This window comes from Ascidia mentula, chromosome 9 (assembly GCF_947561715.1).
Source record: "Ascidia mentula chromosome 9, kaAscMent1.1, whole genome shotgun sequence".
Taxonomy (NCBI): domain Eukaryota; kingdom Metazoa; phylum Chordata; class Ascidiacea; order Phlebobranchia; family Ascidiidae; genus Ascidia; species Ascidia mentula.
Genome location: NC_138574.1, coordinates 9,813,321 through 9,830,413, shown reverse-complemented (window position 1 = coordinate 9,830,413; position 17,093 = coordinate 9,813,321). Strand labels below are relative to the sequence as shown.

General features: G+C 40.0%; 2 protein-coding genes across 3 annotated transcripts; both read left to right on the top strand.

The window, feature by feature from the left end:
• The first annotated feature begins 510 nt into the window (after positions 1-510).
• LOC145913745 (uncharacterized) lies at positions 511-10,050 on the top strand. Its single transcript, XM_083001494.1, has 9 exons — positions 511-1,078; positions 1,245-1,459; positions 2,213-2,624; positions 2,919-3,138; positions 3,340-3,638; positions 8,459-8,592; positions 8,942-9,205; positions 9,409-9,495; positions 9,645-10,050. The coding sequence occupies exons 1-9, from the start codon at positions 559-561 to the stop codon at positions 9,774-9,776; spliced, it is 2,283 nt and encodes a 760-aa protein (XP_082857620.1). The 5' UTR covers positions 511-558; the 3' UTR covers positions 9,777-10,050.
• Positions 10,051-10,989: 939 nt separating this feature from the next.
• Positions 10,990-15,304, top strand: LOC145913146 (glutathione hydrolase-like YwrD proenzyme). 2 transcript variants are annotated; one of them, XM_083000702.1, is made up of 8 exons: positions 10,990-11,203; positions 11,430-11,616; positions 11,772-11,962; positions 12,267-12,497; positions 12,606-12,744; positions 12,818-12,960; positions 13,182-13,492; positions 13,850-15,304. In XM_083000702.1, the coding sequence occupies exons 1-8, from the start codon at positions 10,990-10,992 to the stop codon at positions 14,174-14,176; spliced, it is 1,743 nt and encodes a 580-aa protein (XP_082856828.1). In that variant the 3' UTR covers positions 14,177-15,304. The 2 variants fall into 2 exon arrangements, with proteins under 2 accessions (XP_082856828.1, XP_082856827.1); XM_083000701.1 differs by having other exon boundaries at positions 11,772-11,974.
• Positions 15,305-17,093: the final 1,789 nt, after the last annotated feature.

The following is a 17,093-nucleotide window of genomic DNA, read 5'->3' as shown; positions in this document are numbered from 1 at the left end:
GTGTATGTCATCGTATCGCGAAGAGCAAACAAGGGAAAGGCCTGCTCGAGTGCTTTGATGTACTACAGGCAAACACAAGCCGTAGTTCTCGGTTACCCTCGAAAGCGTATAAAAATGAAGCTTGAAGGTTTCTCAAGTAATAACGTTTCGCCGGCATGTGGTTATAGTGCTTTCAATATGCAGAGCCTAATGGCAGGGTGTTACGGATTGGATTGAAATTATACCGTGTCAAGTTTTATGTAAAGTTGGCCTATATGTATGGCTGGAACATCCGGTCGTTATGAAGAAGTTTAATATGCAGGAATGCGCATTAATCGCTGACTCACTCAATCGTTATAAACACGAGAGAATAATTGCAGACTCCTTAGCGTAGCGAGGCTTTACGACAATACAAAATTGTATTATGATGTTGAATTTTGGTAGTAGATTTGCTTACAGTATGTGTGAAAGAGCATTGATGATAGATTTTTTTGTTGCGACCATTTTTACTTGAAACATATCTTCAAGCAGGTGTATCCAAAAAGCATAGGTGAAATATAAAAATAATCGTATCCCCTCATGTCCACCATGAACATGGAAAGCTTTTTCGCGGCGCGTAACTCACGCCTGCCAACGTCGAGGAGTGAGGAATTCGGCCCGAACTCTTCTATTAACGGTTTACCACGACAGTTTGTCAACTCCATGAAGACCCTGTTTAACATTCTTGACGATGCTGGCGTAGGTTTGGTTCCACTGGCCGAGATTGAAAGGCGCTGGCGGGATGACGCTGTTCCCAATCTGCCTGGGGTGTTGGACTGTTTGCGATCTGTGGCCCCGGCCGACGGCCTTCTCTCGTTTGAAACGTTCGTTTGGGGCCTGAGGACGGCCCTGGGACGCGCTAGACAATGTCGGGAGCGCAACATGGTAGACGCCAATAACCGAAAAAACGTTATTAAGTCATCTTCTGTGGAAAACGATGCCGAAGTCCTGCCTCCTTATTATTATCAGCGAAAAGTGCCGACAAAGGGAAAACCCCTGTTGCCTTCCAAAGTGGGGAATATTTTTCGCCAGAACGGCAGAGGCGCCTCGGATGCAGAAGGTACAAAAAATTAAAATATGACTAAACGCTTTGAAGCAACCCATTATAGTATTGTTAATAATAGTAACTGAATAATATTACATACGTTGATTTAACATTCCTCGACGTTTTGCAAAGTGTGTGCAGTCAATAAAACTGTAAATCCGTTCATTATTTATCGGCACAGGCCTCCACAGCGAATCCTACGCGGCTTACCCTTCAAACTGTTGGCCTGATGACGTGACCAGCGGTCGATATCAAATCAACGCCCATAACCAACAAAAACACCAAGCATTTGGGGGCGATGGCCAAATCCAGGCTTTCCAGCAATGTCATTCCAGCAGCCGAGGATTTAAACCGGGTCATCGGAGGTCAAATAGTGGTCCAATCACAACAGCAAAGGTTTGTTGTAAGATTAGTTGAGAAACCGTGATGGTAACAGTGTCAGAGACTGTACACCCATGCCATAACCAGTTATAAATAACCTGCGGCTTTACTTAACCTGCTACTGGACGTATTTATGAACAAGCACTGTTTTTACAAACGATATTATGGCACTTATTTGTTGTTGAAGTCACTAAGTAAAAAATATTGTTTTGTTTATTACGGCTGTTCCGTGCAATGACAATACGAGAGACACAAAAACAAAATTATGACAATTCTTCCATTTGATTACGATCACTTTTAAGGAACCGCGTTTTCTATGATTCGTGTTAAATCTTATTCAAATTGTAGCACACCTGCGGATATACGTTGCATTTTTGAAACCTTGTGTAACATTTCACCGCTAAGATAGGAAATTAGCGTTTTGGCTGACGGCACGTTCCAAGCACGCCGTCTGTCTGGTTACCGGGTATTTATAGAAGGTAGATTTTATCAGTTAAGCACTGACGAGACTCAAGGACCGCTAGGAGTTCAAATCCAAGCGACCCGAAAAAATACTTTTCGTTAACTTCACAGATTTTTCTAGAAATGCGTTCATCAATTTGTCGAATGCAATATTCCTTCAGCAACATTAAAGGCAAAGCCATGTGATTAGTGAAACACTGTATTTTATAACCAGCTGTACGACACATCTATACAAGAAACTTTTTTACTTTTGAAAAAAACGCAGTAATACTCGTATGGTTCAATCAAATTTTTTTGTATTTCTAGGTCCTTCCCAGCCCCAAACGGAACCAATGGCCCGGTGACATGGGCCAAAGGGAAGAAGGAAAAATCACCAAAATGGGTTACGCCACCAAGTTCTCGGCTCAACCCGTCAAAACCGACACTTCCGACAAAGAAAACAACGATCTAGAAAAACCTTCCGACTGTGACGTCACAAAAGAAAGATACGATTCATCAGGCGACAAGTCTGCTTTGAGTCTAAAGTCAGAAACATCCTCGGAAAAGGAGGGATTCGAACAGGTGGACTCTAGTTTCCCTAGCAACGATCAGTCGTCCCAGTTGTCGGAAAAAAGCGACCTCGACGGTCTCACTGCTAACACTCTTTTCATCAGCACCGACAACAAGACTTCGTTCAATAAACCGATCGGCTTGTCGGGAAAATACATTGGTATCACAGGTAGCGACCACTGAAATATGTTTAAATTGTATAAAATTACAAGAAATATACGGCTAGTTACACTAAATTTTAATAATGTTAAATTGTATTAAATTTATGGGTTTATAGGATATATTAATTATCGCCTTTTTGGATGATATATAGAAATGTGGCAAAATTTATAGAAAAAAATGGCAATTTTGCCCATGGCTATACGTTGGTTTTTCCGATATAGATTTAATTTCAAAACAACCTTTCAAGTCACTGGTCCGCAGTTATCCAGCAGCAAATTATTATCGTATTTTGTCTACCAAGGCACACTACAACGCGCTAAGTCGGCAGCGGCTATTCCAAGCCACTATGGCAGTCTTCGGCGACCCGCAATGTCATCCAAGCCAGCCGTGTCATCAGCATCGGAATCGTGCTTCAGCACTCCCAGCGATTTTGATCTTTATCGTCATCGTGGCTCTGTCCGTGGTCGCAAGAAGCAAAGCCCACCGCCTAATCTCGTACAACAGTACGCAAGTGCTGGAGAGTAAGTGTTTTCTTGATACTAATTAACAGCAATCTCAGAAGATCAAAACCGGTTATACACATTTGCTTGCAAAAATAATCTCACAATCCGTGTACGAAAAAGTATATTTTCTAAGCAGCTGCGTACATCATGCTACAAACTCAGTCATCAGCGCACTGCTAACCATTCCTCATAACCTATAAGTTTTTACTCTCAATCTAGAAGCGGAGATGATTCGCACAAGCGCAAAATATCTGGAGACAAAAAATCATCGCCATCAAAATCGTTCGCCGAGCGAGCAAGTACAGATGGGGTTGGACGAAGATGCAACAGTGCTTCCCCGCCTGACCGGCCAGCGTACAAGACGGCGAAGAGTTCAACCAGTCCCAGTGTGACCAACAATCTGAGTGCCAACGCTGAAAGAGACACGATTCTTTTCGGTCAGCGCCCGAAGAGTACGAGTCCGGAAAGTCAGCAACAGAATTTTTCATCTTCAAGAAAGACCACAGCGAAAGCCGCAGGTAAAAGAATTATAATGATTGTGATGAACATCATCATTTGCACAACGATAGGGAAAATAGATGCTTCTCGTTTAATTCGAATATCGATTGTGGATATTAGATTTTTACCAAACCATAGGCCCAAATTATACAACTACACGCCTTGTGTGCGCACGTCAAGAAATTCTCCTTGGTTAGCCATAATCCCAAACATCGTACGGTTGAAGTTTGTTTTGCCGTTTTCAATTAATATTATTGTGTGAAATACCAATATACAGCAAAACCTATGGTTCTGTTCAACCCCCTAAAACCCCTCAACGTGCAACCGTGCGTCACTGCGGTCAAAACCAATGCATGGGCGCAAACGCCCTCTTTGTTGTGATATTTAGACAGTTGGCAATGTTTATGACAGGGTGTCGTAAGCTTGACGACCTCTGACACCGCACAGTGCTTCCTGGTACTTTCGCTTAATACCACCAGCGACCGTGGGGATGTCATACATTTGGGGAAAATTGCGACAGATGGGGCGTTCTTGTTCGCAGAAGGTTTAAAGCGTTGGACAAAGACGTTTTTGTGCTAAAATTGTTTTATGCGGCAATACCGAAGTAAAATTGCTAGCCTCTTCGATGGCATTAGCGTTTCTCAACGCATTTTTCTTTTAGCAGGCCGTATTTTGGTCCATTAAATAGATGAAAGTAAAAGTCATTTTACTGTAATTTACAAACAGCGTCAGGTGACACAAATATTGGAAATGTTACCTAATTTCTCAAGATATCACACAAAGTGACAAACCATCAGTTGTTTCGGTTGCAATATTACAAAGCTGGCGTATTTGCGTCCAGCGAACCAATAGCCTTTGTGTTTCATTCAACCGTCGGTTTTGGAAGCTTTCTCGAATTACGAAAGACCGTATATCCTGTTGCGCTATAAACATAAACGGTTTTAAATGGGCGTGAAATAACGTGTTTCCTTTTCGTCAGTTAAAAGAAAGTGCCTTTTGACTGGAATTATAAATCAAAAGTCCATCATTTTACACAGGTTGGTCGCAGAATTTCAAGCAGTGTAGTAAAAGGACATTGCCATTGAACCTATCGACGCAAAAACGCTTAAACGCATTTTAACTCCAAATCACCAATTAGAGTTTTGTGATGAAACCCGACGCAACAGGTTTTTCTCAAGCTAACCAAACGTAGTCTTTGTACCACGCTATAAGGGACCGCACAACCGCGAAACTTTAACATCATCGGCAGCCAAACGTTTACAAGATTCGCCGATAATGTGGAATATTGTCACACAAGACTTCGCAGTTAAAACCCAAACCCTATTTGTATGAAAACGATTCCTGGTACAGCACCGCTGTTGTATGTTTATCTGCGGCCCGTATCTCTTGTATACGCAACACGGAATTAGGAGAAGCAGCAACGCTTAGCCTTCAAAAGTCACATGCTTCGTGTTTGTTGTAAATTTTCGCTAGCGCGAGATTGTGACGCAATTTTCACAGAGGTGCGAAGTGTCAGTGGTCTTCAAATAGTCGTTCAAAAGAGACTGTGACCTATTTGTTTTATTGCCAGCCCCTCGCTTTGGTTGTTAAGTTTGAAGAATGTGGATTGATAAACTGTGATCGATCTGCGACGTTAACTCCATCGCCAGGTGTGCAGGCCGAATTGCCCAATAATCTTTCTGCTTTACGTCTCATCGTAATAATCGGGGTGTTAACCTTTGCAAACGTCTTACCAAATAAAATACGACGAACTGTAGTGAACGACTTGGTTTGGGTTATAATGTTGAATAACCAAATTTGGTGAACTGTATGTAAACTTTTCTTTTTTAAATGCACGTCATTGTTTACGCATTTTAGCACATAAGTGATTCATTTTAGTGTGGAATCGGCAATCGTTTTCTCGTTTTCCAGTTAGCATGTGGTGTTAGCAAGGCACGCGTGGTCTCTGGTCTCACGTAAGAAGTTGAATCATTTGTCTCCTGTCCGTCCCGCCTCCCAGTCTCCCGTCAATGTAAACGCTGCTTATTTGGCAAAATTACCTTGCGGGTGGGTTCAACCTGGGTGCGTGTTGTTCGCAGCACAAAAGAAATACCTCAATTTGAAGGCCGCGATTTTCTCCTTGTGCAAACAGTTGTTGTGTTTCTCCACGGCATTTTTATTGCAATCGCTTGCCGATGAAGCAAACCAAGAAGTCGAAATTGTGAAAATTCCTAGTTCGTCAGTTTTGTCGGGACAATGGAAATCCTAAGCAATGTATTGCGATGTTTTTGTCCATATAGCATGATGACTGATAAAAATTAACCCACCCATCTACTCATTTTTGCCGTTACCTTCGCCAGCTATCATTTAACGTCACGGGCCTGTAGCCATGCGTGAGCCCAGTACCCTTAACCTAGCTTTGGCGCAAATATCACGACAGGTTCTTAACGACTTAGCGGCGAAAATCGAATTAGTTTTGCCGGCGTTTCTTCGTAGTTGATCTTATCCCCGAGCCGCGTAACCCCTAAAACAGTATCCCCTTTTTTTACCGGACGCGTTGGCTACCGGTGACTAACTCGCGTCTACGTTTGGAACGGATCTCTGTGCTTATCTGTCGATTTTGTGAATAGTGAACCCGTCTATCGCATTCCTGTGACGCTATTTCATCATTTGGGTGCAAGGAGAGAAAGGGCGGCTTGGTGTCGAATTTCAGTCATAATATTTACGCCAAAATTTGACTTCGTGTTGAATGCAACGAATTTCTATTTTAAAGTATTTGGTGGTATTTACTTGTTCGTGCGTTGTATAAAGCCGACATTAATGGTAGCTGTAGGTACGCTGTCAACTACTTCGTTTTTGTCACGAAAACAATGCAGCATACAACCGATGCAAAGTAGCAGTGCAATAGGTTAAGATACCGTACCGCACACTTGTGCAGAAAATTTTATAATTAATACTTGTAAATGTCTCAAAATGCTAAAAATGTTTCCTTGCAGCAAAAGTTCCCTTTTAGTATTTCTAACTGTGATATATATATATATATGTATATATATATATATGTATTGTGAACATTGCAGGGCTTTTATTGGAAATATTCCAAGGTTTTAAACAAACAAAGATTAAAGTATTTTTCTTACGTAATATCTGCGAGTCGGACCGATCTTTTCTCCTGCGAGCGGCGTAAAATACCCGCTGCTATAAATTATTGCGCTCAGTCGTAAACGCACTTTCATTGTAATGACCTTGCGGTGGCAATAAACAAATTCTCGGCGCGAGTCATCGTTCCACGTAAATCATGTTTTACGCTAGGCTCGCGATAAAGCACTTCTTCTAGTAACAGAATCTTAGCTATTAAGTATTGTTTCGCTTTCGAATATTCATCAAATCAAATTTTTAACATTCATTTTTTAGCAGAAATATTTCTGTTGTTTAAACTGGACTGGTCCTGACATCACAGTAATTCTCGTTGTATTATTGCTGAATTGGAGGCCAGAAACTACTCATCGGTTAAAAGTTGTATATATTGATGTGTTAGAAAAAGTCGAATGTGTTAGAAAATAATTTATCAGAATAATCCAGCATGCAATTGTAAAACACGGCATTTAGTCACGATTGTCGAAATTCAATGCGATTGTTATGTTTGTGCATATGTTTCTTTACATAAACAGGGACGCGTCATCGTTTGCAGCGCTCGATTGAAATCAAAACCGGACTCTTTCTTTGTCTAATAATTATCAAATGTTTTTCGATGGCCCTCGGGATTATATGAAGGATTTATCGGTTGGTAGAACGACTCTTCGTATTCGTAATTCAAACCCTATGGCACCTGGGTAATTGTTCAGTCGTTGTTGTCGACATCTGCCCTGTCTGGTTTCACCCGTTGTTTCAATTTCGCATTCGCGAGTTCGTCCTTATCTCTTCAAAGTGGCCACTTGTCCGGCGATCACCAACTATTGTTTGTTTTCAAATTTCAAACGATTGTTGGTTTATAATTGCTGTTCGGTTTAGCTCATCTTATGTCGTAACAATGGGACTGATCAGTAACTCCATTCTTGGCTAATTGTTGTACGAACTGTCAAATCGTTGATTTTAAAGGGTAAAGCATGAACTGGACATGTTTGGATAATCGAAAAAACACGATGTACAGAGCAAATTTTACCCAATTATCAAAGGCAATACAAAAATTTAAATGCATGCCTTCGAAATCATAATCTCCGACAAGGGTTCCCTAAAGTTAATTATAAGCTTTAGTGGGAAATATGTTAAACCAGTGATGTAACTATACGCAAGTAAACGCTTCTTATCAACTGTGCTGCGCGACGCGATAGTTATCTTCAAGCGATATTACTTACCGCAATATACGATACAAACTATGATAGGGTGATAAGCAGGTGCAACAACACGTGTCAGTTCCTTAGGAATTACTCACAGCAAACCGACGTGATTCACGATCATGCATCACATGAAATTAAATGCTTTATTACATCTTTTTTGATATGTATCTGACATGTATGCAACGAGGTGCACGTCGAAAGCATTTTCATATTTTAGCGAATTAGGTATTTACAATTACACTCAAGTCTTTAAAACAACGACTTATTGTACGCCAACCCAGCGGCTGGTTGTATGTAGGTCAAAGGTATCCCCAACCGTGCGAAACCCAACCTTCCCAGCCTCCACACCAACCGCTAATCCACTTTCGCTTTGTGGATGGTTGTTGTTTGCAAAAGCGACTGCACGGTCCACTACACCCACAGACCAGAAAACGCAACACCGCCAAACCATAATTGCTTAACCAGAAGCGCTCTGTAAGCTTCTATTTTCGGCCTTGATTCATTTGGTTTTTCCTGTTTTTTTTTAGTTTTTCACACTTCGAAGGAGGGGTTGAACGACGGGGATGGAAGTTACGCAACAGTTGGAAGAAGACGAACGTCGGCGAGCAAGCGAAGGGACCCGCGGCGCCACACAGTGGCCAATGGAATCGATTACAGCGTGGTTAGTATGTGGGAACTGAACACCATGCTCTGTTTTAGTCTTTTGGAAAATATTGGATTTTTGCTTGGTTTGCACCAACATCTATTCCTTTTTTACAATCTCATTCAAAAAATTATCACGCGTTGCAGTTTTATTATTTAAATGCATGTGATTACAAGACGGCATCGATTCTAAACCCTATGTAATAGTGACATGTTTCAAGACGACACCATCTCGCACTTTTAAAAACAACTCTATTGTAATGCATGATACCTAACAACGGCCCTAACCAGACTGTAATGTTATGATTACAATTTTCCTACAACCAGAACCCGCATGAAATAATATTTAATATTTTTCTCTGTCGCAGCTTAAATGCATGAAATTGCTGGAACAAGAGAAGGACTTGGTGTTGCAAGGGGTTGACACTCTGGACAGAGGCCGCGAATGGTTCCAAGTTCGCCTGTGCGACGTCCAAGAACGCCAGAGACAAATGACTGCCACAGATGCGAAACCACGTAGCGGCGTTTTAGATGCAGACGCGGAGATTACGCAAACTCGGCTCGATCACCTGCTTACTAAGATATCCGAGCTAACGAAGCTTGTCAAAGAAATTTCTGAGCCAGGAGCAAAGGTAAATTATTTTCCTCTTATTATCTTTGCGTATACTCTGCCTATCCCTGGAACACTTTTCAACCGTTTATGTAATTCTTACAGTAATACGTCTTTGTTGTAATAATGTGTTAAAAACGCCTACCAATAAAAAAATACGTTTCAATAAAAGTGGATGCCCTTACTATCTAGTATGTTTGTTCACCAACCATTGCTTTCTTGTAGGAAAAAGAAAAAAGTCCGAGTCGCACTCCCAATGAAAATCCGGTTGTATTGTCGGCCTTAAGAGAACAAAACCACATTCTGACTAGGGTAAGAATATTGCATGTTGTGTGCAGGAAAATATCGTTATTTTTTCAAAGTAATGTCAATTATTACCGACCTCGTGTTTGGATAACTTTTGTGATAGCAATAAATAGCTGGTTAGAATTGTTTTTTTACATAAAATATCGTTTATCCAGGAGGTGGCGCGCCAGAGCGAGAAAATATCTCAATTGGAACATGAGAAATCGGTGCTCGTTCAACAGCTGTTTCAAGCGAAAGCCGAAGCCCAGTGCGTAGATGGGCAAGTCAACACTTCCATTTTTATTTAACGAAACCTTTCATGCAAAATCACTTCTCTGCTGCTATAATAAAGACCGCCAAAGCTTTATTTCGTGTATCTTTTTCTTTATTTTGACTGCTATGTTGTCATTTATTTATTTCTGATTTAGTTACAAAATTTGCTGTGTATAATGACCCGGTTTTCACTAAGTGGGCACCAATACTACCTTTTCCAGCCCATTCTTGTCTTTTTTTGCTTATCTGTGCTTTGTCCGTTTTCCTTTCAGTGTCAATTTATGTAACAAGTGATTTTATTAACATGTACGCCGCATTGAACTGTTGGTTTGAAATACATGACACCTTACTGTTATTCAGCGTCAATTTTTATAAAAATGCCTATTGCAAAACCAATTCGAGAAAGGAAAACATTTCGGCTGGTCCGATTCCCTACTGGAAAAATCCTCAAAACAATTCAAATGGGTTCATTTAATTCATTTTAGAATTGCTCTTCCTATCACACTGTCCTAAGAAAACAAATCAAAAACAACACATTTGATATCGTTGTCGAGGGAAAATAAACAATTTAACATCATACAAATCTACAATTCATGTTTCAAAAACTTAAATGTATTACGTTGGCACCTTTGGTAACGTTAAGCAGTCAGGTCGAGACCAAAGTCTATTTCTATGGCTGGTCGAAACATACGGTTTGTATCGGGAAATCCCCATTGTGGTTCCAAAACTATTAGAGCTCTGCTGCTGCCGACTTAGTTACTTTATCCTTAGCTGTAGTTCTGTAATTAACTTGAAGATAAAAGGTGAAAGTGAACAAGATGTTTGTGGGGGTGAAGCTATATTCCTACCCACACAGTACATCATTTCAAAAGCTTAAGAAACAAACATAGGATATACAGATACAGGGACTAGATTAAATATTAACTTCTCTTCTGTGAGCATGGAAGGGCAACCCTGAGCAAAGCCTTGCACAGTACGTGCAATATTGCAACGAGGGAAAACCATATGACATAGCTTATAAAGATTATAGAAACAAAACTTGCTTCTAACATCATAAAACTATGGCTACACCAGGTACAGTGTTGCCAAAATGGCTATAACCACTACTTGCCAAATTATTGAGCTGAAATAGTTTTTAACTCGGTCTTTATCCACTATAACGCCTATGCCCACAATGCTCACAATGGTATTTTAGAAGTGCAGAATTGAATTTCCCAATAGTTGTGCAATCAATGCAATTTTTAAATCATGCAAGTTTATTGTGTATTTAGCATATTGTCAGACTTAAAAATGAGTGCTTTTGCTTCTAAAACCATGCTGCAATGTCGGAAAGGGTGCGTGGCATCCAGCCAGACTTTAGCAACTGAAATTGGAGTCAAAATATTAGAACGTGGTGGGAATGCTGCTGATAGTGCAGTGGCAGTTGCTGCTGTGCTTAATGTTATGGAACCATGTTCCACAGGTAACAAAGTGTTTTTTTATTGTAATAGCTATAATTTCTACAGCATCATATGTAAATGATAAAATGCATTGTTTGCTCCTGTCTGGTATGTTAACAAAAACGTGTTTTTAAGTTGTTCATAGGGACTTGTATAAGTATGAGTTGCTTTCTAAGTACAGTTTGATATATACTACAGGTGTACAAAATGTGCAAATGTTCTTTGCTAAATTTATTATGTTCTCAACAGGATTGGGTGGAGATGTTTTTTGCCTTTTCTATGATAAGAAGACAAAGAAGATCCAAGGACTTAATGCCAGTGGTCGAGCACCACAGGAATTAACACTTGATGCTTTAAATGCTATGGGTTTTGATGAAGAAAACAAGCCTCCACTTAGAAGCCCCTTATTGGTAACAGTCCCAGGAGCCTGTTCTGGGTAATAGTGCTTTCTTGTGATAAAAACGTGTTTAGTAAAATTATAAGAATAATGAAGAAATAAACTGTTTCTGCCAGAAGATATATTGATGAAGGTCATTTTTTAAGTGAGATGCTTTTTGGTATACAAACAGCTGTAATATGTTTTGAATGCAGATGGGTAGATTGTGTTGAAAAGTTTGGCAGTGGAAAATTATCATTGCAAGAAATACTGGAACCAGCAATTAGTTTGGCAGAAGATGGGTTTAAAATGATCAGTCCGATAACACAACAGGCCTGGGAATCTGACTCCCATCTTTTACTCGATGAGAAAAAAAATCCTCATGGAAAAGAATTGCTGATTAAAGGTGGACAAAAAAGTATGACTATGTTTGAAAGTTTGATTTTATTCTGCTAGAAATGTAATGTAGACTTGCCCATTAACTGTACAAGAATCTGGCCCTCGTTTGGGCTTGTTTTTCTCTGCGGCAGAAAATTACTGCAATTGGTATGTATTTTGAAGCAACAAGCCTGTAAGTTATGCCAGCAGAATTGTTTTAAGAAAATATTTTTTAAATCTTTTAATAATAAATTAGGGGCTTGTTGCTTCATAATACGTAAATGTAATCTACACACTTTGTCATGTTTTTGCAATATTTGAAATTGTTACAGATGGATTCACTTCTGCATTTCAAGCCCCTCAGCTTGGTAATACTTTTCGAAACCCAACATTAGCCAATGTGTTGAGGTCAATTGCTAAGCATGGAAAAGATGGCTTTTACAAGGGTTGGGTTGCAGATGCTATTGTAAAAACAGTACAGAATTTGGGTGGAGTAATTAGTAACAAAGATCTTGAAAGTCACATAGCAACTATTGTTGACCCCATTAGTATTGAATACAAAGGTTAGTCTATTTGCACCATACACTATATTTATACTTGAATATATAATTTAAATTGAGGCATGATTTAGCAATGAGTACAATGTAACAATTGTGTATCATGATGGTCAGGTTATCGTCTATGGGAGATACCTCCAAATGGCCAAGGTATGGTTGCTTTGGAAGCTCTGAACATTTTGAAAAATTTTGATTTTTCTACAATTTCACACAACAGTTCAGAGTATCTGCATATCTTGGTTGAAGCCATCAGGTAATTAATTTCTGGTTTGTCAACTATCTCTGCTTTGGGTCATTGTATTTTGTAAAATGCCTTCCTCAAATAGGCTAAGCTTTAACGATGCATTGAAGTATTGTGGAGATATGGAATTTTCACACCCTCCCCTCCACCGAATATTGGATGAGAAGTATGGCCAAATCTTAGCCAAGAAAATCAATCTTAGGCAAGCTCTTGACCATCAACAAATTGGTAAAGTCCTAAAGTGTTTAAACAACTGTGGGTTTTAATCCCATTATTTGCACATAATGCTTGACAACTAACACTGCAAGTTCCTAAACTGTCTGTTTGGTAAACCCCATTAAAAAAGCTTTTACCATATGTCACAGTCCATCTGTAAGTTCCATTGATATGCATGTATCTAAAAGTACAAAACCTCAAACCATCAATTAATATGTGTTTCACAACTGAAGAACAAGCGGGCGCTTCGCATGGTGACACCGTTTATTTCACAACTGCTGACAAAGATGGCAACTTCTGTTCCTTCATTAACAGCAATTACTTGGGTTTTGGGACGGCAATTGTGCCAGAAGGATGTGGGTTTTGTTTACAAAACAGGGGTTACAATTTTAGTCTCAAGCCTGGTCACCCGAATGTGGTTGAGCCGGGCAAGAGACCATACCACACGATCATACCTGCTATGGTCACGGAATCAAAGACTGGTGAGGCTGTGATGTCATATGGAGTAATGGGTGGCTTTATGCAGCCCCAAGGTCATGTGCAGGTAATTTCTGTTATGCAACAAATTTGTTAATGGTGACGTATTTTGTGTTGAGTACGATTTATAACAATCGTTTTGGCCAGTTTTATTCTGCTACTTCAGCAGATTGTTGGAATTATGACATTTGTAAATATAGTTTTTTTTTCACTGGGCGACTGGCTGTAGGGGCGAATGGAACGATCGCCTTCCTGGAGATACTTTTAACCTTGAAAAAACGATGTAGTGACAGACCAAAGGGCTGTCTTCAGATTGATTTTCGTTTATCTCTAGCGTAATTTATCCTCCTATATTTGCGTTATAGAATGTAGAGCATGTAGACCATTATTTAAATCTGTTACTATTTTGTGTGTGTTTACCAAGGTCCTTCTGAATATGTTGGAATACGGCATGGACCCTCAGGAAGCATTGGATGCCCCTCGGTTGTTGGTGGGCTCTGGTCACCTGGGCGCTGTTGGAAGGGTGAACCTTGAAACAGGAATACACCCTGACGTTATTTCAGCCTTAAAGCTGCTTGGCCATGACGTAGTCGGCCCTGTGTGCAGTTTCAAGCGGTCCATCTTTGGTCGTGGCCAGATTATCACCAATCGTCAAATATGGAAAAGCGACTCTGATAATGATGAAGGGGGTCTGTGGGCTGGTTCCGATGTCAGGGCGGACGGAAAAGCTGCTGGGATACAAAGCGTTTAGATTGAATTAGTTGAATAGTGCAGGGCTTCCCAAACTTTTTCGCGCGCGACCCCTTTTAATCTCCTAAAATTTTCTGCGACCCAGTGCGAAATGTAGATTTGTTATATTTATTGAAGGGCTTATTTCGAACGAAAACTAAAAACAAGCTACCGGTACTCGAAGCCTACTACTTGACACGTAGGTATCCTTCTGGAAACAAAACAAAAAAGCAAACACTTATTGAGATAACGAAGTCCCATTATTTAGTACTAGGGCTAGGCCTATTTACTCACAGTTCAGTTAAGTATAATGTTTTGCACAATTGCACCAGTTTTAATAACTGCGTTTCGAATTAAACGTCTGAAAAGTACAATAGTATAATATGCACTATTTGGTGTAAAATTGTTGTACTCTCTGCGACCCCTGAAGTTGGCTACGCGACCCCCAGTTTGGGAAGCCCTGGAATAGTGTGTCTTAATTATTGTTGCTGCTCTCAATAGAAGAACTTTAGTTGCTGTTTTGAATATGATCAGGGTGTTTACGTTTTTGTGCTGTGTCCCAGGGATTACAAACGTTTTTGTTGAAAGTTTATGATAAGATCGCTGATGCGTACGTTCATAGATTATTTTTTTCTTAGAAGACAAACATGATGTTTTTGTTGTGTTGAAGTTACGTGTTTAGATTAGATATGCAAGAATGCCATTAGTTTCTACAATATACATCTGCTTCTACTACTTCCTTTGACTGTGTATGTTTTCAACTGCTGCGTTTAACGTAAAAAGTTAAAATTTGTTGGAAATAGCAAGTTAAATTGGCACTATTGTGAAAGATTGAAATGTATTGCAACGAATCATAATTAACAAAACTAATTAATGCATAAAGGTCATATTGTTATGTCACTAAAGCCAAATTGGTCGTTGTGTTGTGTGTAATTTCCAGTGTATGGTCTTCGCTGGCATTGGCCCATGTCTGAACATGCCAACGCAAGTTTGCTTTGCCTTCAATGTATGTTGTACAACATTGTTCTACACGACTGACCGGCGCGGACATTTCCTCTCTGAACATCGTTCGCTTGTAAGTGCCTGGCATTCTATTTTTTTAACGGTTGCCACGTAAACTGCTATGTGAAAAAAAATGAAGTTAACGTTGCCTGCCGTTGTCTCTATATTGGCACTTGGTAAGAATAAAATTGTAAATATTAATTGGAAGATTGAATTATTTCTAAGCCAGAAGAAGAGAGATTTAAAAATTTCGGCCCCAAGTCTCGGGCCTAAGGGTCGAGGATCATAAACTCTAAATTGTTCACTAAGCCCAAGGAACTCGACGCCCAACCACCAAAGTCTTCGCGAGGATCCACTCAGCTTCATCGAGCGTGATTACAAATGGCGCAACACTTGCTTTCTAAATGAAGCGTAATTGAAAACTACAATGGCATTTTCACACCGAAATATATGGGTTTAAAAAATAAACAGGTCTATTAAACGCAGTTACTTGGGTTATATTGGACATTATGCACATGTAGCTCATATTCGGAGATATCGTGGGTAATTCCCATGGTGCAGTCCCACGTGCTACTGTTTATCCCATGACCGCTGCTCAGTTCAAATCAAATCGGCACATAAAAATAACTATTAGACTAACAGTTATATTTAAAAATTTAAGGTAGCAAACTAAGAATATTAACTTTAAAGATGTTGCATCATATTACTCATGTTTATTAACGCACCAAAACGTATTGTCTACCTGTCATTGGACATTAGCTCGCATCCACATGTGTATTTGCAACATGCATTTCACTACTGTCATTTCGGCGAAATATTTTTTTGTTTCAACGAAATATAATTCACGCATGAATGAACACCACTTCAAGGGATTCATCAAAAACAAATCGCAACTACATACCCAAATTAGAACACATTGACTATCGAAAAACATCAAATGTAACTTTAGCATACCTATGCTATCGAATCTGACAATATTCGTTCACATAAGATATACTTTAAGGTCACAAAACTTGTAAATTTGATGCGGTCATGTATCAGGCAGATAGTGGTGTAGTCGCTTGATATAGGCGAACATTTGAAACCTTTCCGGGACATAGGATTTTTTTAAATTGTGCACAGGGCTTGCCTGGAGCCTGCTGATGAACGTGGTAGAAGTTAAAATACCAACTCATTTCAAATTTCCCAGCGAAATGGATTCAACCGCAGGTCAACGACTGTGACGAAATAGAGGTCGTTGCCCGATTATACCTTGGCGACAAGGTCTCTTGTATAGGCGAACATTTGAAACCTTTCCGGGACATAGGATTTTTTTAAATTTTGCACAGGGCTTGCCTGAGGCCTGCTGATGAACGTGGTATAAGTTAAAATACCAACTCATTTCAAATTTCCCAGCGAAATGAACTTAACTGCAGGTCACCGACTGTGACGGCATAGAGCCCATTGCCCGCGTACAGCTTGGCGACAGGGTCTCTTGTATAGGCAAACATTTGAAACCTTTCCGGTCCATAGGATTTTTTTAAATTTTGCACAGGGATGGCCTGGAGCCTGCTGATGAACGTGGTATAAGTTAAAATACCAACTCATTTCAAATTTCCCAGCGAAATGAACTTAACTGCAGGTCACCGACTGTGACGGCATAGAGCCCATTGCCCGCGTACAGCTTGGCGACAGGGTCTCTTGTATAGGCAAACATTTGAAACCTTTCCGGGCCATAGGATTTTTTTAAATTTTGCACAGGGATGGCCTGGAGCCTGCTGATGAACGTGGTATAAGTTAAAATACCAACTCATTCCAAATTTCCCAGCGAAATGGATTTAACCGCAGGTCACCGACTGTGACGAAATAGAGGTCATTGCCCGCTTATACCTTGGCGACAAGGTCTTTTGTATAGGCGAACATTTGAAACCTTTCCGGGACATAGGATTTTTTTAAAT